Raw genomic sequence first — 23224 nt, forward strand, 5'->3', positions numbered from 1 at the left:
TCTCTCACTGACTCTCTGTGCTTCTTTTCAACTGTCAACTATCAACTGCCGTTGATAAGGATAAACTGGAGCCAGCTGTGCCAGACACACCGCAAAACGTACCCAGCCATGGTTGGGCCCAGGCACTCCACGGCGGCCCGACAGTCTGCACAGAGCGGGGCCCTTAAATGTACTCACTCATTTGCTCACCCCTAACTGTACTTGTGGTACTTAATCACACACAAACAAGGACAGACAAACACACACACACACACAAACACACACAGAGTATCAAGTGGAAACCTGCATCAGCAGCACCATGCTCCTGCCCTTCCAGACATCTGGCACAAAGCGCAGCGTGCCAAGAAAACCACACTGGGCATGTGCAGAATGTGGATCACATTTAAAGCTAAAAAAAGAACGGGCCAAAACCACAGTGCAGACACTACCCAATATCAATCACACACACACTTCCAGGCTTGTGTCATTCGACATGTGAGGAACATTCATTCATGACATTCACTGCCTCAGCAGCATCGAACCTTATCCTTCACCTAACATTAACTTTACCATAAATCTGTTCCTGCTGACTCTAAAACCGTCAAAGTGTATTTGCCACTTCAGTGTACTTCAAACTACAAATGCATGCAGACACATACACACACACCTTGCATCTCCAAAGGTAAGGTCCCATTGTAAACAGCGAGGAGCACTCCAGTCAGAGACCAGCCTTATGTCAATAGTGCAGAGTAAATACTCCTAATACTGTGTAGGCTGAACTGAAAGGCTGGGGACTTGTTGTAAAATCTCCACACAAGGTGAGGCAACTGTTCAAAGGGCACAATACAAACAACAAAATGGGACAACAGTGTGTTGACTTTGCATGAGCCCATGAGCTTGACTTTGTCTCTCACTAATATTACCAAAGCTCAGTGCTGAGTTCCTGACAAGGACGCGTATGCATTCAGGGCCAAAAAGGAAACAAATTCATCAAGAAATATAGGAAATATTCAACAAAGCTTAAAATCTAGGGCATATTATGTGTTTCTCTGTGAAGTCTGACACTGTCATAGGTAGTTTCATACTCAAATGTCGCACTCTTTGAACTCCTTCCTGTTATGTTCGCAATCTTTGCACTGCATTCAGCTCCTGGCAGAGGTCGCAGCCAACAACAAACCTTTACAGTAACTTAAGTAAGTGCCTAAATAATTAGTATGTGTGGTCCCACAGGGGCTCAAACCTCTAACTGTACCTGAAACAGTTCTATCAAGTTTGGCCAATAGAGCAGCAGTAATTCTCAAGAATTCAGATCTCCAGGGAAAGAAAAACAAACAACAATATTACTTGTGTTGGCTGAAATTTGCCTCGCGCTCACTGAGTTGTTTACTTCAGCAAAACCTGACCCAGCATGAGAGCCGCTGGCCTGGAGGGCACACGGAGAGCTCCAGCAGTAAGCCTGGGCGAGGGTGTGGCGGCTCATGGTTATATTAGGGTGTTAGCGGGCTGCTGACTGCTGAGATTCTGTGGCCAGTGTCACAACATTAATACAAGCACGTGTGATGTACTCACTCCTGTAGTGTCTTAAGAAATCGCTTGATTGGGGAATAACAACTGACAAAAAGAGAAAATAGGAACTGATTACCCAAACTATTAGTCAGTGAGGTGAAAAGTTCGTTGCTTGCAGCAAGTTCTCCGTTGGGTCTTCTGTAATCTTGATAACTCAACTGCAAGCATTACTCCCCTCTTCACTGACAAAAGACAGACTAACCGGTAGTTTTCCCTCCTTCCATCCACTTAATAAAACTGTTTAGAGTTGTAGGAAGGAAGAGCTTCCCACAAGAACATCCAGGACAGGACATCAATCACACGGCTAAAGAAATATAGACAAACACATTTACTCTCATGCTTACACCTACAAGAAAGTAGTTCACCTAAAGAATGTGGACCAGCCAGAGAAAACCAACGCAGACACAGGCAGAATATGCAAATCCCACAGAGAAAGGCCTGAGTCAGTCGATGGATTCAAATGCAGGAACTTCATGCTGTGATCTTGCTAACCACCGCTCCACGATGCAGCCTTTAACTTTTTCTTCCACAAAACTGATTTGTGATATACATTCTCTAGGGAGAACTCTGTGTGATCAGTCCTGTCAGGAATGTCTAATCTCAATAGAAATGAGAAAGCACCCCTGCGGGACACTGGACACTGTTCTCTGTGTAGTGAATATACATCTGAATCTGTACACAAGACCCACCTGACTCCACTGACCTTAGCTGATATTATTGCAGCCACTTCAGCAGGTAATAAACCAACATTTGGAGATCTTGTTCTCCTCTAGATGGTGTCCCCCCAGTAAGTGATTCCATACATTACCCCAACTCTGAAATCTAAAATTGCTTTTCAACTCTACATGAGTATAAACAACCATTCTGTGGAAAGGACGTATTCCCTCTTTTGCCTTTTAACTTACGGGGCTCTGTAGTATCTGTGTGACACGTTTCTTCTGCTCCAGAACATTGAAGTCCTGCCGGAGATCAGGAGACATGTTCCTGGCCCGGATGTACTCTGGATCATTGACATTGACCCGGTCAAAGTAGCGTTCCTTGGTCCCTCCGCCAGACGGGGGAGGGGTGGTCACCACCCCCTGATGGCTGTCCGCACTCATGTCTGCTTCACCTCACTCGCTCGCTCTATGGCTGCCGCTCTGACTCTCACCTGGGAGGAAGAAAACCAGGAAGGTGGACAGGTTAGAAAACAAATCACCTCATTTGAAAGGCAAGTGGGAAAAACTCAGATGTTTTGCAATATTTCATGGCACAAAATCAGTGTTTACTAGGATTCAAACTAAAGCACTTGAATGTGGCGTGCAAATAAAGCAGTTATCAAGATGCAAAACAGATTTTGTTGCAGAAACTGAGATGCAAAAGAAAAAAGGAGTCATCAGTTTAATTTTGATGCTGTCTTATTTCCACTTAAACAACTTTCATGCAAACAACAAAGCCTTCTCACATCTCTAACATCCACTGTGTCACACTGGAGAAATGAGGACACGACTGCACATAGACATCAGCCAGGTCACAGTGACACACCACCCCAACAAAGCATACAAGGAGAACAGGAGCAGTTTTGTTTTTAATATCCAGGCCTTGACTTGCGAGGTGGTTTACTCCCACTGTTCATTCTTAGGTCAGCTGGCACAACAACAAACATTTTTCAGGATACAGGAATTGTTACAGTAAAATCAACAAGTATGACTGAACTCTCTAAATGCCTTGTTATCATGCCAGGGAGCAGAGCCAATAAAAGCAGAAGGAAATAAATTTGAAGTTTATTGTGTTTGTGAAATAGTTGACTTTATGACGGAAAATAAATTTTAGCGTAATCTGACAAAGCACAATGAAATACAAACTAGAAAACATGCAAACACACAAAGAAGAATTCCTTTTTTCAAAAATCATGGATCTTCACCTGACCAAAGACCAAGTGAAGACCCCAAAATGATTCACTTGTTTTTCGCCAGTGGCCTTTTTCTCCAGTTTTTTAAGATGTTGTGAAAACTAACAGGCAAACAAACACATGAGATGAACGCATATCCTCCTTGAATTCACAGAAGGAGGCAAAGAGGAGAAAGACAGAACATATAAAACTGCATTTTCCAGGATCCCTTGCAGCACGGCCGCAGTTGTAGTAGCGGTCCATAAGCCGGTGGTGTATTAGGGAGAGGCGGGGCTTATGGGATCTCTACCAGATGGTGTCTTGGCTTGAGGAGAAGAGGAATGAGAGAGCGAGCAAGAAAGAGTTTAAGAAAGGGATCCCGCTGCTTTCCGTCTTCAAAAGCCCAGTGGCCATCTGACAGCAGGCGAGCTGAAAATTTAGGGTTTACTCTGCCAGAACCGACTACTTCTCCCCTTTTAACCTTTTCTGCTGTTAACTTGGTGTGGTGGGAAACGGGGAGTTGGAAAGGTGATTTGGTTTGACACACATGGCTAAGCTACTCATTCAGGTCAAATGCCACTTAAAAAGATGGTTGAGATTAGTGGAGTGACACACAGCTCAGGTTATAGAGGAGGCATCCTCAAACCAAACAAACAGCGACTTTAAAAAAATCCTTCCAAGTGAATGAACGTGTGGCCTGGCATGCTGCGTTTTTAGAGGAGCTTTCTCTTCTATAAAACTAGTTTGTTGAGACTTGCTACTGTACCAGTTTAAATATGTAAAAAATCCATCAACAACATTCAACACTTCCTTTCTGAGGGATTACCAATAGCCACTGAAACATGACTTTCCTCTTTATTGCCTATACACAAGTGTAGCTGATGGAATTTATTTCATAGTTTCCAGTGAAAACAAATGACAAGTAATCTAATATTCAGACCTTATATTTACCCGAATACAACCACTGCTGCTTCCTCTACTATTGGTCACTGAACAGTCACATGTGTCATTGCTTCCTTTGGGGAATTTGAACTGGTAACCCTGTCCAACCCCCTCTTTGCAGACTGATCTCCATGTTTTTGTAGATGTGGCAAGGCACAGACATATAGTTAGAAGTTTTAGGAATCAACCAGAAGGTGAACAAACTCTTTGCACCAGTAAATGCCAAAATATCAATTTAAACAACTGGCATTTCCTATATGGTGTTATCTGTAAACCAGAGATTCCATTGAGAACACAGGACATGTCTTGCTCTCTACCTGATCCCCCTACTAAAGCTGTGATTTATACTATGGAAATGAATAAAAGCCGCCTGAAAAATCCTCTTTAATTGAAGGCAGCTGGGCAGTGCAGAGTTATATAACCTGATATTGAATTCATCCTCCAGCTTGCCTGCACTACTCTGCTTACTGAGTAGTTGTTCACCAAGCAGGTAGGGATAAACCAGTCTGCAACAAGTCTGCAACAAACGGCAAAATCAAAAGTTGGTAATAGGAAGTAGTAATGTGATATACTGTAAAACCAAAGGTGGAATGAGAAAGAGCGCAGACCTGTGGCTGCACTTACTTAAAGATGATTCAGTGCCAAGATCTTTAAAAGTGAATGAAATGCAGAGTATAAAATGGAAAATATATCTTTGAAGGTATAAGCAGCAGTTGGAGCTCATGCCAGGTATTTACGCAATGAGTGGAATTCTGCATGGCCGAATACAACAGCTGTAGCCTCACCAAAATAAACCTACACACACCCCCCTCCAAGCTCTAAACCCTGCTTCTCAGCACACCATGCCATCCCTGCTCTGTCACAAGAAACACAACTCAACGCAGTCCCCAGCATGAGTGTGTCCCCCCCCCCTCCCAATCCCTCTCTCTCTGTCAATAGATCATTGTCCCCATCCCGAACCCTCTCTTGGTCTGGTCACATCCAGAGAGATCGACCGTTGGGAGGTTTGGGTGGGGAGTGAAGCGGGGGGCTGTGGTAGTGGTGGTGGTTGTGTGTGTGTGTGTGTGTGTGTGTGTGTGTGTGTGCGCATGTGAGAGAGTGCACAATTAATCTGAGTGAGAATGAAATCTGATCCTCCTATTACAGCATCAATGTTTATAATTCAAATTTCATGCCTCGGGGCAGATGCTCACTTGTGATTCATTCAAAGGCTTCTTGAATGAAACACATTCAAATTCCACAACAATGCCAGAAGTTTAGACTGAGTTCAGCGACTGACCGGAAATTTGAGACACAGTTGCCCTTTAAAGATATGGCATTAGAGGACAGTGCTGTATTATAATTGATTTAAGCTCCATTATTCTGTGGCAGATAGTCCACGCAGGCTGTGTTTACTAAAGAGTGCTAGACTGTGACCACAGCCCCGAGGCAAGGTGACCGCAACCTCTCACCCCATGACCTTTAGTGACCTCCCCCCAATGTTCAACAGCTCTGCAGACATAAACTGTCTTCATCTGTGGAGAAGCTGACCATGAAAACTTTCTCATCTATAAACAACTTTAAAGACTGCCATAAAACAAATTACTGCTTAACGTGTTTTTGGTTACTAGGAGTTACTGATGAATAGTGTGAGTCACAGATGTGTAACCTCCATTTAACTGGGCCTTGACCTCCAGGCAACAATAGACTGTTACTGCATGAGAGGTTCAGATTCATTTAAGACTCTGCAAGATTCTTTTTTGTACATAAGTGGACTGCAAAATTCAATAAACTGTATGAATTTAGACAAAACTACATTGTACTAAGGCTGTAAAGATAAGTTTCATTTCTGTTTAATCTGGATTATGCTCTCATGTAATCCATTAATTAAGTAATCAATGATTATTTATTTGGTCTATAAAATGCCAGAAAACTGCAAAAAAAAAAAAAAAAAAAAAAAAAAAAAAAAAAAACAACCAACCAAACAAAAAAAAAAAAACCATACATTTATAGAGCTGAATGTATGTATGTGATCTTCAGATTACTGACCAACAGTCCAAACCCCAAAGATAATGAATCTACAATCACATAAGGCATATATAAACAGCAATGCTCACAATTAAGAAGCTGTGTTGTTTAGATGCTGCAGTTGACTGACATGCACCATGAGTCAAATCTCATATTAAATGACTTAAAAATCAAGTGAGGCATCTTGTGAAGTGACATTCTACTCTTTTTTTATTTCCCTTCGATAGAATTAGTTTCCCTCCTTCATCTCCATTATGGGAGCTTACAGTATATCTCTAAGACAGAGTGCTCACCCTTAATGCCTCAGTAGTCCTCTGACATTTGGAGCTGGACAAGAGCCAGCGGCTCAGACTCAACACATTCAACTCTCCATCTTCATCTGATGACAGCTGGCTAATCTGGAAACCTATGTCTCCTTATGTATCTGTTGCTGCATCTCTCTGTCTGGTCTTGTCTATCTGATGTGCTACAGCTCTCTCTATCTCTCTATATCGCTCTCTCTCTGTCTGTTATTCTCTCTCTGACTTTATCTCTTTATCACTCTCTTCAACTTTTTTTCTGTCCCTTGCATACAAGATGCCCACAATATGAAAAGTTAGTAGAAAGATATCATGAATGAAAACAACAAAAAAGTCACAATAATGATGATTAACAATCAACACAAACACAATTGATACAACACCCACTCACCCACACCTTGTATCTTTATCTTGCCTGGGGGGAGCTTCAAAGTGCGGCTGCTTGAGTTTCTATGACCTGCCACCCCTAAAAATAGACAACCAGCCTTTTGGGTTGTGTTTCAACCCCAACAGCAACAATACCAGGAAAGAATCTGTACGTGGGCTAATTATATCCACACACACTGTAAATGGCAGAGCGAGCACACACGCACAAATCTGCACACTGTGACCTGCAGAGTAAACCCTGTGAGAGCAACTCATGCAAACACACCCACGCACACACACACACACAACCACACCCACAAACACAGGAGTGGGTGTGTACGTGTCTAAACATGACTGCATGACAGATCTAGCAGTGAAACTGGAGCCAAACGCTCAGCAGCTTAAAGATCCTCCAGCGGCTTTACTATGAGACGAGGAAGACTCTCCACCCGAGCCCACCAACGTGCCAGCAGCCAGTGTTTTGTCTATGACTGCCACATGGAAGCATCTGATTGTAGTTTATGGTGTTTGTTCATTGTGCAATCCTGTGTCAGTGCAGCAGTTGGTTCTTGTGCAAGTTGCGACTCACATAAATCTTATTTGTCTTCTTTTTGTAGGTATTCCCCTAGAAATTACTTTTCTGTATAGTCAAGAGAAGTATGCTGATGATTACTTCTTGTTCTTGCAGTGACCCTGAAACACCCAGCTGTATCTTCCTTTATGTACAGCCTCCAGTGTTGTACATATTAGAGAAAACAGCCAAGGCTAATTTTCTCACACTCACTGCACTATTACTGCCAAGCCTGTTTATAGTGAAGGATTGTGTGCTTGAATGCGTGAGTGCCCGGGCAGCTACATTAACATGGAATTCCCCTAAAACTACAAATCAGTTTTAAGGATGGTAGCCCGGTGGGAACATTAAAACAGAGGACAAACTGCATTCTTATCCATTGAAATGAATGAGACTAAAAAAAAATATGTGCATCATAGGAGTCAAAATCCCAAACAATATTCCAAATGTCCAAACAGGTAATGACACAAGACACCAGTACATCAACAAATAAACTAAGCCCTACCAACCTTGTATTTCCTCCTTGGTCAGTGAATGGGAGAGAACAGGCAGTAGTAGTAGGCGGCTGAGGCAAAACACATGTCTCTATTTTTCTCTGCTGCTCGGCGTCTGCGCTCAAAATTCCAACACAGCGTCCCAGAGAGAAGCCGGGAGAGACAGAGAGAGACAGAGAGAAAGAGCGGGATGTGAGAGGCAGAAAGTGAGAGAGCCAGGAGGCGATCAAAGAACCAGTCCGTCCACTTGTCCGTCCAGATTTTCCATATAGATGCTGTTTGGTCGAGCTGCCAGCAGACAGCAGATCTTCCCAGATTCCTGCGGGCTCCGCTCCTCGTCTGCCCCGGCGTTCATCAGAGAGAGAAGTATCAACAGCTGTGAGTGTATATGTGAGAGGCTATGTATGTGTGTATGTGTGTGTGTGTGTGTGCCCACGGCGATTGAGGGTGTGTGCTTGTGTGGAAAAGAGGCTAAAGGGACCACGTGATGCAGGGTTAATCCCCCGCCCACTAGCTAGAGGCATACACACATGCACAGCACACACACACACACACACACACACACAGAGAGAGAGAGATTCAAGCGGACTCACACATACAGACTGCTAGAACCAATCAGAGCTCAGGCTCACACACAAACACACACACAAACACACACACACTAATCACCCCTCCTCCTCCCTGCCTGCTCACCCTCCCTCTTTCTCTCTCTCTCCCTCTCTCTCTCCCTCTGTCTAGTCTAGTCTTTTTTCGTCTCTCTTTTTTCTTTGATCCATTCACTTTCTGGTCTCTCTCCCACATTCCACAATCCTCTCTCTCTCTTTCTCTCTCTTTATGTCTCCAATTCACGCCCCCTGCCATCCCGCCGCCCCCTCCGGGCGACTGTACCAAAGGTCAGTGTTTATGAGTTTGGCTGGAAACAGTGTAACTGCAGCCACACAGCCCACTGCAGCACTGACATGTGGCCTGCGCTGCCACTCCAACCCCCTCAGAATCAAAGTAATCTGGCTCTGTGGTGAACAGAAACACCAAGTGCCTTAAAAGTCAGTGGACACCTGTTAAAACAATTTTTAAAATGGAAACGTCACAATTTAATGTGCCCAGGTCACATCCCAGGGTCAGAGGTCGCGGTCTGCCACATAACAGCTGTTTGTGATTCAGTGTCTTTGCCTGAAGCAAAACCCTGACCTCTAGTCTCACGTCCATTTCTCTGTTGATATGTGCTACTGCTGATTGTGTCACACCAAAGCTACTACTACAACTACTACTGACAAACTTATATCTTGCTTAATGTGAGAGATGTTTCCAAAAATGTAGAACATGTTTTCGTCCTTCCTCTCACTCAGTCTTTACTGAAACATGTAACAAATATGTGAATGAAACGATCAAATATAATTTTTTCATGCAGTTTGTCAGAAGATGTTTTGTTTGTTGCTTTACCGCTTACTTTACTCTTTGTTGGTCAGCTGGAGCAAACGGATTCATGAAGACTACAAGTATGACTGATGACGAAGGCTGGATTAGATCAATATTACTACTTGATTATATAGAAAATGCATACAAAATAATTAACGTTAGTGCTAAGAGTCTGGTGAAAACTGACTGATAGAATGGAAATCTATACGTTTACAGAGGGAAAAACAGACAATTTTGGCCTTTGAAGATACTTCACGATGCACAGTGAGAGCAGGGAAGTTCCTCTACCTCCAACCTCAAAAACAAAGACCGTGAGCCACCAGAGAAATTGACGCTGTAACACAGTTTCTCTTCTGATACATGGATGAGATCCGATTCACAGGTTACACATGTGGATGAAAATCAAACAAACCAGGCAGCCAACAAAATGTCAACAACATGTCAGTCAAGTCATGAGTTACACCGATTTGGTCTTCAATGCATTCTCCCTCACATTTACATGTGGATCTCATTCACATGTCAAACTTATATAAATTACACTAGACTTAATGCGGAGAAGATACTTTTAAGTGCAGGTGTATCCCTGGCTCAGTGTAGTGCTCAGTGCTGGTATGTGACCAACTGTCTCTATGGAAATATTTGCACTGCTGTTGTAAGATTAATTTTTAACTTTGAACTGTCTTGTAAAAGTGTGTTACAGTCTCCCTTTGGCACAAAATTGTATCTTAAAATATAGCCTCCAATTTATGTGAGATGATCTGCAGGTTTTAGTGCCAAAGGATTTTAGCTGAGAGTTTCTGGGTAACACAGCCGTACACATCAACTGCCACCACCTGATAGCTTAGATGATAAGGAGTTTTTATTTAGGCTCCCGCAAGAGAAACTGTAACAACACTGCAGCGACAGACACCAAGCCAATCCCATCTGATGTAACTGCACTGAACTTGGAAATCTGCCAAAATAAAACTTTATACATAACCCAGCCTTATTTCTGAAATGTGAATCTGAATTTCCTCCTGCAGCTTCTGCAATATGCAAGAATACAAAGTGGTGAAAGTTTTGTGCTTGTTCAGTCTGACGATGAACAGAGTGTGATGCATGCTCAGACAAGAAGTGGCAATGAATGTGCCAAATGTATGTCATGAGGATGACAGAATAATGTTGATGAGAGAATGACTTAGTCAAGATTAATGCCCAACACGCTGGATGACTGTTAAGTGTTGAGGTGTGTGTGGTATGTCTCTCTGAGCCAACAGTTGAAATGAGAGGGACTCTGTGATTGACAGGTTGACACAGGAGGCAGTTAATACCTCAGAGGTGAAACCAGTACAACAATGCAAGATTCTGAATTAAATACAGTTGAGTTTAAAACCACAGGTGACAGCTGTAATCGATAAAGATGTTCTGTTCATGATTTGAACAGACTGACTATACTGACTTAATGACTTAATGCCTGGTTACATCTTTAAGCTGTCCCTCTTCAGTTTATGATAACATCCCCTGCTTTTGCTATTATCTGTGCATTATAATGGCTTTAACCTCTGATGGCAATATCACTATAAAGATGGTAAAATGTTATTGAATTTATTGTATTGTGATGTGTTATTGCCTTGTTCATTGTTTTCACTGTGCTGTGGCATCAGTAGCATTTGATCATATACATCACTGAGAGGACCTTCTCAAGGAACAGTCACATACACATGAGCAGACACACATACACACAAACTATTGTCGATTTATCTTTGCAGCAGAGAAGGGATGATGAGGCTGACTGACAGTGTTGCCATGGGGCTACACACACGCACACACATACATATGCACAGTGATATGTATTCCTCAGACATGGGTCTTAGTGCTGCTGGCAATGTAAGACAGACTGATTCCTCTAAATGGCATCACATGCATGTGGAGGAAATAAGTGGAGTGATCGCTCAGGGGGCTGCAGCTGGTTTGTACCAACAAACAAGTAGAGCTATCATCCCGCTGTTGCCACATGACTTACTGTCTTTTCCCACAAGCTGAGTCCTCCACACAAATTACAGTAATGGGAAATACTTGAACTGCTAGTCTATGAAATTACATTATATGCAATGCTTATAGAGCACATCCTTGTGTGTGTGACGCAGTTTGACTGTTTGTTTCAGATTGAGAATCATCATCTGTGGCACGGTCTTAAAGGGGAACATTATTCTCCCAGTACAACAGATATGCAGGGACTGGTGGTGGGTAAAGTGGAGAAACACACAGTGGAGCAGAAATAAACAACCGACTGGAGAGTCTGCAGATTTTCAGGCCAACCAAATGCTGACAGAGCAGATCTCATTGATTAGCTTCTCTAATCAAGGTGCAGATAAACCTAAAATCTGCTGCGTTATTGATCGACTGCAATCAAAATTAGAAAAAGATTAGACACGGCACATCCTCATGCATCACTAAACAATATTATTTATACTGATCATATTAAACGTTTACTCTGGTAATACTGTTAAAATCACATCTGACAAAAACAGCCAATGTTTAGAATTTTTTTTTTCATGGGGTTCAATGAAATGACCATTAATTTGCCTGTTGCTTATGTTGTCAGACTCAGTTAATATGATAACTGATACTGAATTTATTTCCTGCAGCTGAGACAATATTAGGTTTTGTGTAGTGGCCAGTCTTCTGTCTGCACACAGTACTCTCATCTGCAGTGCAGTGAATATGCCAAGTGCAGACTGGCATAGAAAGGAGACTGAACTCTCTCCACCTTCCAGCTACCACCACCACCATCACCCTCCTCCTCCTCCTAGATGTCGGTGCATATCTCAGCACTTTATGCCAAACTCCAATCTACGCACTCACACAATACCCAGCTGTCACTGCCAGGCCTGACTCAGGGAAACAGAGCTCCACACACACAAAGACTACTGCACAATACTGAACACTGCCACTTTTAAACAGACTCCAAACCCAGGTTGTATGTGCATGTACACGACACCATGTTGTACAGTGGACTTTGTCTGTCTCTTACTGCCTGCTGGTCATGTGCTTTATAAAAGGGTGAGTCATTTACACAGTAAAATACAACATCTATTGTGTAAATCTTGAGCACCATCTGAAATTACAAAAACCCCCATTTTTCAGCTAGAGATTGTCATGACTGTCAAAGATGAAATAAAAGTTTGTTTAGCCTGTTTCTCAAGTGCAACAAGAGCTAAAGCAAAGGGAACCCATCATATTAGGACAGTCTCAGGGCAGCGTTCCAAGCAGCTATGTCTCACTGGTTGATAAGAGCTGGCTTGTCTCTTAACAGCAGCTAATCATGACCCTGTGGAAGCCCAAATTACTGTTTTTGTTTTACGTTGACTCATGTGACACATTACAGACAACATTAAACTAAAACCCAGGAGGGCGAATGTCTGCTTCATACTCCGTTTCCATGCAACAGTTATCAAGTCTGATGATAAATGAATCCTTTGCACACCACAGTGCTCTTAAGTAATCTCATATTTCTGTTGAAGTCATCCCCTCCTTGACCCTTGTGATAAGCTGTGGACAAAAACAAAACAGCGGAGAGGAAGACCTGAGCGTCTGCTGGGCTAGACGCATGCTGGTATCCATTTACTGCCAAAGCCCTGCTATCAGCGTTCTGTCAGCGTTTCCCACCAAACGGCGAGCTGTAACATGAGAGGAGCAAGGGGCACGTTCCCTGATGCTAACTGTTCAGGAATGTACAAACACTTGAGCTCATTATTGGGAATTCTGAGCATTTTCCTGAAAAAAGAAATAAGGAAAAAAAATATCAGACTGGTGTGTGGACCCCATGACAGATGTGGTAATTCTTAAGAAAATAAAACTCATTCTGGTAATAGTTGTGAGGTAACCCCGCTGACATAAGAGAAGAATTTCTTTTTTTTTTCAACAAAGCTTGTTTTGACTACTTTTACTTCAAACACCATTTTCCCACATGACAGGCAGGTCAAGTTGATCCCTGGTGGACAGTTTAAAACCACACGACGGCCTCCAAAGTAACTCTGAGTAACAGCTTGTCAGTTAATATATCACATCATGTTTGCATCGTGAGTCAACCTGCAGGAGAGATTCAGGCTGACCAAGCATGGAGAGCAGCCTGAGACGTTTACATCTGGCAAGGAGGTATTTCAACTTCACCTGGAGGTTTTCACCCATGCCACCAGCCATTCACGGCCCCATTCCATTAAAAGTCCCAGTAAACACAATATCAGGACCCCTCAGGCCTAGCTCACTTAAATGGAATGTTTTTAATGTTATCAACCACACCTGTAATTTCCCTGCTATGACAAGCCAAAATGTCTGCTGTGAAAAAAGGTCCATTCCCCCTCTCACTTTACAAAGTAATCTACCAGGAATGTATGCTTGCATTTATTAGACTGGACAATGCAATGTATTGCTGGACAAAAATTGAGCCAAACTTTATTTTGTCGGGTCGCCCAGCCTTTGTCTGCTTGAGCCCTCTGCATCAGCACCAATATGTCAATGCTGTGGTCTCAATGAAATAAATGGGAACTTTTTTCCATCTCACCTTTTTTTTTTTCTTGTAGCAATGATGATGATAGTCCTAACAAAAGAGCATATTTTATACAGCCTGTTCAAGGTGGGAATGTTGTGCTGTCATGAGAACGCAGCCTTCTTTTATCCGTTTGTCTTCTGGCAAGATATCTTAAAAGTAATAAAGAAGTTTAGTAGCTAAAGACAGTGTAACAACTCACATGAAACATATTTTTGTGATTAAAGTCCATTTCCTTGCTTTTTATGCAGGTGACCACAATAACTGCGTACTGCCAAACGCTGCCAGATACGGTGTAATCCCACATAAACCTGACATGTTTGGATGCACAATAGAGAATTGTTCTTCTTTTAACCTACTGTGTCTCACATGGGTTCAACAGCAGAACAATTTCTTGGTCAGTAACTGTATACAAGTGCACCAACAGCAGGTGGAAGAAAAACCCTGTGTCTTTTTAATGTTCATGAATAACAGGGGAATGGAGGTAAAGCAAACAACCAGGTTCCCTCTTTATGTTCTTGTCATCAGTCTCTATGACTGCCAGGCTCGTGGGTGTTACACTATAGCGAGCCATTGTCATTTTTTTTTTTTTTAACCCCGCAGGGCTGAAAAAAGTATCACGTCACCTGGTGTACACATGCAAACACACACAGACATGCACACATACTTGGTGTAAAGCTGTCACTCCGCTGTTTATCCGGCTCTTAACAGCCTGGTCTAGTTTTACGCTTGTATGGGAGTGATCCTAAGTAGCCACTAATCCATGTTTGAGGGGTAAAGAGGCATTTAGAGAGCAGCTAATGTTTAACGCACTGAGACGCGTTCAGATTCACTTCCTGGAGTGTTCACTGGGAACAATGCTGTCGCTGTCTGAGCAGCTGTGTTACTTAGGAAGGAGAAGAAACACACACACACACACACACACACACACACATACGCATTCACACACTCATATACACACACCATTATAGGGTTGTACTCAAGTGTGACCAGGGAACTGCCTCTGCCTCAAGGTTCAGGTACAGAGACATCAGAAAGCAAGTAAGGAAGCAGTGTGTATTTTTGAGGAGTCCTTGTTATTCCTTCATTTCCTCCGTTGATGAAGATGAAACGAGGCTTGGTAAAGACAATGGGAAGTCACCACCCACCTGTCACCTGGGTCAAATGTGCTATTTCAGGTCAAGTTGAACCACAGTGTGGAGTGCTTAGGAAATACAGTGTTTATCTGTAGGAATTTCAGAGCATAAATAAGTAATTGTTTCTGCTCAAAGATGCCCATTTAGGCTCCAAAATTAACTATGAAATGTCACTTGATTCAATTTTATTTAGACTCCCGACACAGACATTTTAAGTTTGATTGCAATTTTTTTTTCCCACAAGGATGGAAGCACCAGCTGCTGAATGCATTAAATCTATGACACGCCACCCTGCATATTGCATTCTAGGTTTATACATTTGTGAAAATCTACAGTGTATGTGTGACATTTTGAGATGGCTCTTACATTCTCCTTCAGGCCAACCAGCCATGAACAACATATTACTCTACACGTTACTTAACTCCATGTGACATTTTAAGTGCTTTGGGTGTGTGGGAGCAGCACTGCATTCACATTTCCTCAAGTAACTAATAACGCTTGTCTTTTCTTATATTTCTTGTTAAAAGAAGGTCACTAAATAGGCCAAGACAAGCTTCTGTTTAAATTCTTATGAGGGCATAATTGAGTCATTCTGTTTCCTGTCAAAAGTGGACAGTGGGAGAATTCTGTTGATGCTTTGGCAAAACCTAACCTCCAGTAAACAATGTCGTGTCACATTTCAGTGCCTCAGGATAACTGGGAAAAAAAATAGGTGGGGGTTTACATTGAAACTGGTTCATTCAGGTGCACCATAATGTCTTTATCTGTGCTGTATATTGCATGAGGAGGCCCTAAACCCATTCTAAACTGAGCTTATACCATACCTGTGCACTGCAGTCTCTCCCATAGCAATCACAGCATATCAGATAACCTCATACACACTATGCATGCACCTTGTCCACACTGTGTTGACGACAGAATACCATACACACCTTGAGTCAACACAAGTTGAAAGTTTACATAATATCACTCCTTCTGGCTGTAAATACAGGTTTTCATAGGTTTATGTTTAATAGGTTTTTAGATTGTCATTTGATTCATTAATTTTACTTTATAAAAATGTAAAATTTGAGGAAAATTTGGCGAAAGAAGAAAATGTGTCAAGAAAGGGATATTTCTTGAGGTATCGCTACAAAGATCTATATTTTCTTTAGTCTAGGTTGGCCTGCAGTAGTCAGATTTTGAAGGAGCCACTGGGACCAAATTTAACACCAGAAAATGTCAAAAGAAATTTCCTGACAGGTTTTAGCCCAAACTGGCCAGATACACCTTGAAGCAACAGCTAAACTGTAAATGAATGTGGTACAGTTGGCAGTCATTTGATCTCACCTTAGAAGTGCAAAGCAGATGTTACATTTCTGAAATCTTTGTGAAATCTATCGCAAGTTCCACATTTGGCACTCATCTACATGACTATTCAATGAAGCAGTGACATGAAAGCCAAAGTGCTGCGAATCACACAGACCTTCAGGAGACAAAAAAGCGCTTTGTAGCTTCACATCCCGTGGGCCAATTCCTCTGAATCAAAGCCGTGAAGGTAGGAGATTGCCCACTTTTATCTTTGGCACTGAAAACTGCTGTGCGTGTAACCTGAAAGCCACTGACCTTCAAACCTGGAGAATGTGCGTGCTTGCATGTCAGCACTGGTCAGTAGCATTTAGTGTTTAGAGAAGTGTATTTGTTTGTGACTCTATTAAGGCTCTTGATTAGCAACCACAAACTAGATTGAAAATCAACATCATAATATGATTAGGAATATCATTGTATGTCATGATATGGAAAAGTGAAGCAAAACGAGGATACACAGCACTGGCTGTCACCAATATTTTGCAGTAATTTGCAGTAAGTCATTTACTATTGTTGCATGTAAGTTAATCTGGCTGCTCAGTAAAGTCATTCTGACATAGACCCATGTGAAACATAGGAATAAATTCAGATGCACAAACACACACACACACACTGTAGGCTGCTAATCACCCAGTAATTATAGCTGGTAATGACAGAGCCATGGACACAGCTTAACAGGCCCCTTGTTGCTTAAACCACACAAACAAAAACAATCCATTCCTGAGCACTGCAGCTGCAAACTGCTACCGTATGTCTTCACTGCCAGACGCTGTGTTTACAGTCGGGCAGAGGCTTAACAGCAGAGCGGCCTGATCTGCTCCATAGCTACACAACACAATATAGTTTAATAGGAGACCTGTGTGCTGAATTAGCTTCGGGGTGAATTACTTGACATTTTCTCAAAGCTCTTGCTGACATCAATGCCTGATTGAGGAAGACTGGGAAAACCATGTGAATTCTTTAAGGTTGACTCCACTGTTTTTTTCTTTAATTACACCCTGTTGGTTGCTACAAACAAAATCACTTTAGAAAGGTTTTCATGGTACCTGTTTGGGATTCAAATCACAGCCTAGGGCCCAGCAAGTCTCTCTACACACAAAGCCTGAGCTCCACCAGTGCACTACTGACCATCGGTGAAATAGGTTAACATCAGCAGTCCGTGTTGACTCTGTTAATAACACTTTTCATGCTGGTCAGTCATTCTGAATCTCTAAACCTGCAGGTCTTCTACCTTGCATGCCTGCATTAGGGTGAGTTATGTTTGATCAGAGCTAGATCAAAACATGTATTGTTTGACCACATTGGAAAAATTGATGTGAAACAGCCGGACTCAAAGCGGAGTGAGAGCCAGGTATCACAGGAACAGCAACAGTAACAGTCATGTAAGACTTATTTCAAGATACAGATTTCATGAACAAAAACTGCAGTTTCTGTTTGGTTGTAAGCACAAAGGTTGTACAGAGGAAAGTTTTTTTGACTTAAAACTTTTTATATTTGTAAAAGCCCTGGAGAGATTTCTATGCTGCAGTGGATAATGCAGTCCCCGCAGTGGAGGATAAGAATACACTCCTGTCCTCGATTTCCAACAGATAATTGAGTTATTTTTTGATGTGACAGTCTCAGGGGCTAAAGTTACAGAGTGAAGCACTGACAAGGACTGTGTGACTATTTCGGAAGCAGCCAATATTTCATATTGGAATGATAAGTTTGAATGTTGGGGAAAAAACATAAAACACAGAATAATTGTCTTTGATGCCCCAAGCAAGGTTGTGGCGCCATAAAGCTTAGTGGTTCATTTCCAAGGCAAATGGTTTTTATGCCAATCCCTTTACACCAATCTGAGCCTGTGTCTGCACCAGGTGAACACACACTTTGCCTGAACTAACATGTGGGAACAGATAGGCAAATTACCCATCCAGCACAATGGAAACTTAGGGGGATTTCTGTGCAGCACTGCTTGAGTTGATGCATGTCTGTTGTAATCCCTGATCCCCCAACAACCTTTCAGAAGGGAATGGTTTGAGAAATAATCAAGTCAAGTCAGTTGTTTATTAAGTCATTCCAACATGAAATGACCATTTGCAGTGAAGACTTGTGAACCTCCACATAATAGGATCAGTGGTCATGTGTATCCAAATGTAACAGATTTATTTATCTGTGCTTTATTAAAGACAGTTATGCAAAAGTGGTAAAACCAAAAAGTGACAACAACCAAGAAGCCAAATTGAAAACAGCAGCAATGATCTATCATCTCAAGCATGCACTGAGGCAGTATTACTGAATGTGCCCTATTTACAGTGAACACAGCCTTTTCATGGAAGGCCACAGTCACATGGCAGATCAATAATTGGGCCTTTAATAAATGTGTACGTTTTGGGGCAAAACAGATATTCCAGAAATCTTTGTGAAATGAAGCAGAACTTTTCCCCTCAGAGAAAGCAGCATTCTTCTCGGTACAGGAAAGATTTCTTAGCACTGACTTGACTCTCGGCTGTAATAAATGCACATCAACAGTTGGGCTGTGTTCCACATTTTCACACTATTTGAGATTAGCAGTTGAGAAACGTCAAGTGGTTGACCCTGACTGATAAGGTGGGAATATGAACTGCTGAAATATAGAACATGCAAAATATGAGGGGCGGTAAAGTTCGAGGGTTCACCATCAGTTCATGAACTTTCTGACATCAGATACGAACAGAATTCCATTCAAATAAATCTAATTCCACACTTACTCACTGTATGAAATCAAATTATCGAGCAATCAAGCATTGTTCTTGTTTGACAAATGGAGTTGCACTATTGCTGCTGAGCAAATGGGCTCAATGACTGGTTTGTGGTCCAGCAACGAGGCACAACACTGAGGGGGCGTCGGCCAGAGAACTGGTGTGTGTTTGGGGACTATCCATTACACAATCCGAGGAAGCAGACGGATTCGATATGTCGGGGTCTGGGTCTGGATGAGGTCATTATGCATGAAGCAGAACTGCAGCCCCATCGCCCCAGCACACATACACACACACACACACGTTGAGGGGCATGAGCACACTAACAGTCACACACTCGCATGAGTTTCTATAGCAACTCCAAACAAACAGTCCATGCATGTGGTGACCCCACCCCAGCAGAAAAAAGGGAGAAACCAAGACAGCGAGGCAAAAACAGACATGAAAGTAAGACAGAAAGCAAGAGCGAAGATGAAGGCAGCAATGAAGGACATTACATGGGATTCTGCAGCAGCATGTGCTTCACTTTATGCACGCCTTATGACTTATTCATAGCCATGACATTAAGAAAGATCACAAGCATCGAAGAAACCCTTCACCATATGTAAACGTTTACCCCTCCACATTAAGATCTTAAGTTGTCTTGAACCTTTAGGTCAACCATGCATTCATATTCTTAAAACCATTCTCAAATTTGGTAACAAACGTAAAAGCTCCACAGCCTAGATTCTCTTGTTTAGTCACTTGGAAAGACTTGATTTCACAAGAAGGCAGAGGAATTGTGAAACAACTTCATCCCACCAGTATCCCACGGGCCTCTTATGTTGTTTCCACCACACAGGTCGGAGCCTGAACACACAGCGACCACCCATCAACCACCACCCCCCCCAAACAAAAAGGCCTTTTCAATCACCTTAGAGCTCCAGAAACAGAAAAGGGAACAAATCAACAATAGACATGCAGCTTGTATCAAAGTGAAGGCCGGTTATTGAGGCTTAGCAGCTTCCAAGGTCAGTCAAGGTTGAAGACGCCCACATCCGCACATTAAAAGGACTGTGGCGTTTAGATGTTTTGTTGGTTGAATAAAAGTCTGACCACTTGGACTTTTGGCATTTTTGTCTGTGTTTTGCAAAGTCCATCCTGTCTAGATGAAACATGTGGCTTTTGCTGGGGAAACGTTACAGGTTGGATTCCATTAAGGTAGTCGGTAACCTATGAGAACTATGCATGGAAGATGACAGAACTTTTTTTCTTTGCGTTATGCTTGTATGAATAAGGCAGAAATGAAACACCGAACACCAGTATTGATAAAATCAGAGCTCATCCAACGGACAGTCTACATCTAAAGAAACGTCTCAGTACTGTCAAACAACGAACAAATGGCCATTTAAGGAGTAATGTTCTGAGATTATCAATAGTCTTATCCGTTAATGTGTTATTATGCGTACCTCTGCTGATGTTGCTTTTATGGCTTTCTTGCATTGTACCAGCTAGGTATACTGGCATCGTCTCAACCCACATCACCATTGTCTATGCCATTAGATGGTGGTCATGAGCACAATACACTTGACAGCAAGGAGCTTCGCCTTTCAGTGTTGTAAAGCTTAAAGTAAACCGCTGTCCAAAGCCAACAATAGCAGTGATGCCTGTAATGATTAATGACCAATCAAAGTGAACATTTAGCTGATTAATCAACAGAGCAAGGTCAGTTCAAGAAGCTGAAACATTAAGGATAGAAGAAAAACAGTTGTGTCCAAGTCCCAAAAGCTGCTTACTGGGCAAACCTTTCTGGACTACAGCATGGACTCATGTGGACTGTGGATCGAATGGGTGGTCTCCACAGGCTGGAACTCGGCCAGGGGTGCTTTGATGAGTTCTTGTTTTATTTGAAAAGAAGTCTCAGCATGTCTCTACCACAACAGGAAAGGAAACAAGCAGAGTTCTTCTCAGTGCGTCACTGTCACTGTGCTGTGCTTTGACCCTTTCTATCACATCTGACCGCTCAATGACACGCTGTCAGAACAGAGGGAAAAGAGAGCCTCCAGAGTGTGTGCGTGTGTTTCCGGGACTGCCCGGCTCAAGCCTTGGGGGTTGCGACAGAAATCCATACAAAGCATCCATCATGGAAAGGAAAGTGCAAGCAACTGATGCTGATGACAGCCAGAAGGTCAGGCATCTTACTGCATAGGTCCCTGGGGTTCTTCCTCGCCTCGTCGACAATTCATTCACTGAGTGTCGCTGTCATGGAGAGTCCAACAAACATGACTGAAGATAAAAGCATCTAAGCTTTGAGGAGGAAAGAAAGATCATTTAGCCGGTGCTTGTAATAGATGTCAAAAGGACAAGGGTGTCTGTGTTACAAAGAAAATAGTGGTGAGGGGTCATGACCAAACTCTCAGTGTACTTCTATATATACTTCTATATCACAGCAAAAGCAGGATTTTTAGCTCGTACTGAGTTACTCTTTAGAAAAGTTTTTGTGGGTTGTGTAAATTTGATTAAATTGACTTCTAAGTTTGCTTCCCAAGTCTTCTTGGAACTCAACGGATCTGCCTGATGTCAATATATATTGTGCAGACACTATTGAGATGCCAGGACCTCAACATGCAGCCAGAAGTCCTGGTGTCGTTTAGGCACCATTTCCCCCCCAATTTGTGGTCTGTGTAATTAATTCTATTCATCCTTTTTCATCGCTGTCTCCTTATCACTGTTATTTTCTGGCTGCCCAAATGTGTGCAAAGGAAGGACAAGCTTCCTGTCAGGATGTGGGGTCCAGCAGGGGGACAGTGGCATAGTGCCAGAAGTCACAACTTTCTGCTGAAACCAAGTGTGTCGGAGTTGAGTGTGCATCTGTGTGTGTATGTGTATGTGTGTATGTGTCCTTGTGCTGCATGCATTCATGTGCAATTGTCCGCGTCCTGATTGCTCTGACCACTGACCGAGCATACTTCATTTCAGAGGAGTCATTTCATCAACTGTCGGAAATTCCTCACCAACATCAAAGACATTTCAGGCTCGCACTGTATTGGCGATTTCATTCATGAACTGCTAAACAGCAGAGCCCCAGATTAACCTGAATAAAGCCAATTATCAGCATCTCTCCTGCACCACAATCATGGTTGAAGGTTTCACTCATCTATACGGAGTCTAGATAATTAGACCACCAAGGAGAAGAAACATACTGCGGAGCTTGGGCCTCACAGATGCCCTTTCTTCCTCTACTCCTGCCACTCTACTCTTTCATATAATTTCTATTCCCTACTTTCATCTCCTTTGTCTTCCCTCCATCTCACTAAACTCTGTATTTTCACCATTGTTCATGCTTGTTTCTCTCTGTGTGCTGTCCTACCAGACTAAACATAAAGAAATAATTCAAATTGGCACAAAAGGAGTAAAAATGGTGTGCAATTTCTAATGTTCTGAACAAGAATTATGCTTTATTGACCAAGAAATGATGTGATGCAGCTGTAACTATTTACATCAGGGACTTAACCAACACTGTGTCAGACACTGTGAAATTATTTTCTCAGAGAAAGTCAGTGTCTATGGCTGTCAGATGTATCAAAAAAATTGCAGTCTTCCTACTATCACATGCTGTCCCGAGCAGATTCATATGATGTTCTCACTCTTACTTTTAGGCGATGAAAATAAAGACAAAGTGACAGGGAGACATACAGCCACAGCCCGCTGGATACCATTTTACAGTGGCTGCAATACTGAACATTTTCAGGGAATTGATTTGGAAAAGTGGACTTGGATTTTGTCAAATTGTACCTAACATGCTTCTTTGACATTTAAGAAAAGAAGAGCTATAAATGGGCATATCTTCAATCATCACATAAATAACCTCACATTCATTATCAATTGTACAAATGTGGATGACTGTTTTCTGTGTAAATGTGTATGTTTGTACAAGAAGGCCCAGCTGTTTCCTCACACACCCTTCACATTCACACACCAGCACACACACACACACACAC

The 23224-nt window shown here is 42.3% G+C and overlaps 1 protein-coding gene across 6 annotated transcripts in view; it reads right to left on the reverse strand.

Annotated features, from left to right (window-relative positions):
* add3a (adducin 3 (gamma) a) overlaps positions 1-23224 on the reverse strand; it is a 99665-nt gene that overhangs the window by 31831 nt on the left and 44610 nt on the right. For 2 of the 6 annotated variants that reach the window (XM_051070746.1, XM_051070743.1), the window contains exons 1-2: positions 8110-8544; positions 2451-2695 (exon numbers count right to left, since the gene is read on the reverse strand). In XM_051070746.1, the coding sequence (XP_050926703.1) occupies positions 2451-2645 (195 nt within the window). In that variant the 5' untranslated portion in view covers positions 2646-2695; positions 8110-8544. Of the gene's footprint in view, positions 1-2450; positions 2696-8109; positions 8545-23224 lie in introns of those variants that run through there. The other 4 variants (XM_018679734.2, XM_018679731.2, XM_051070744.1 and 1 more) reach the window with 2 other exon arrangements.

Source organism: Lates calcarifer, linkage group LG5, assembly GCF_001640805.2.
Source record: "Lates calcarifer isolate ASB-BC8 linkage group LG5, TLL_Latcal_v3, whole genome shotgun sequence".
NCBI lineage: Eukaryota > Metazoa > Chordata > Actinopteri > Centropomidae > Lates > Lates calcarifer.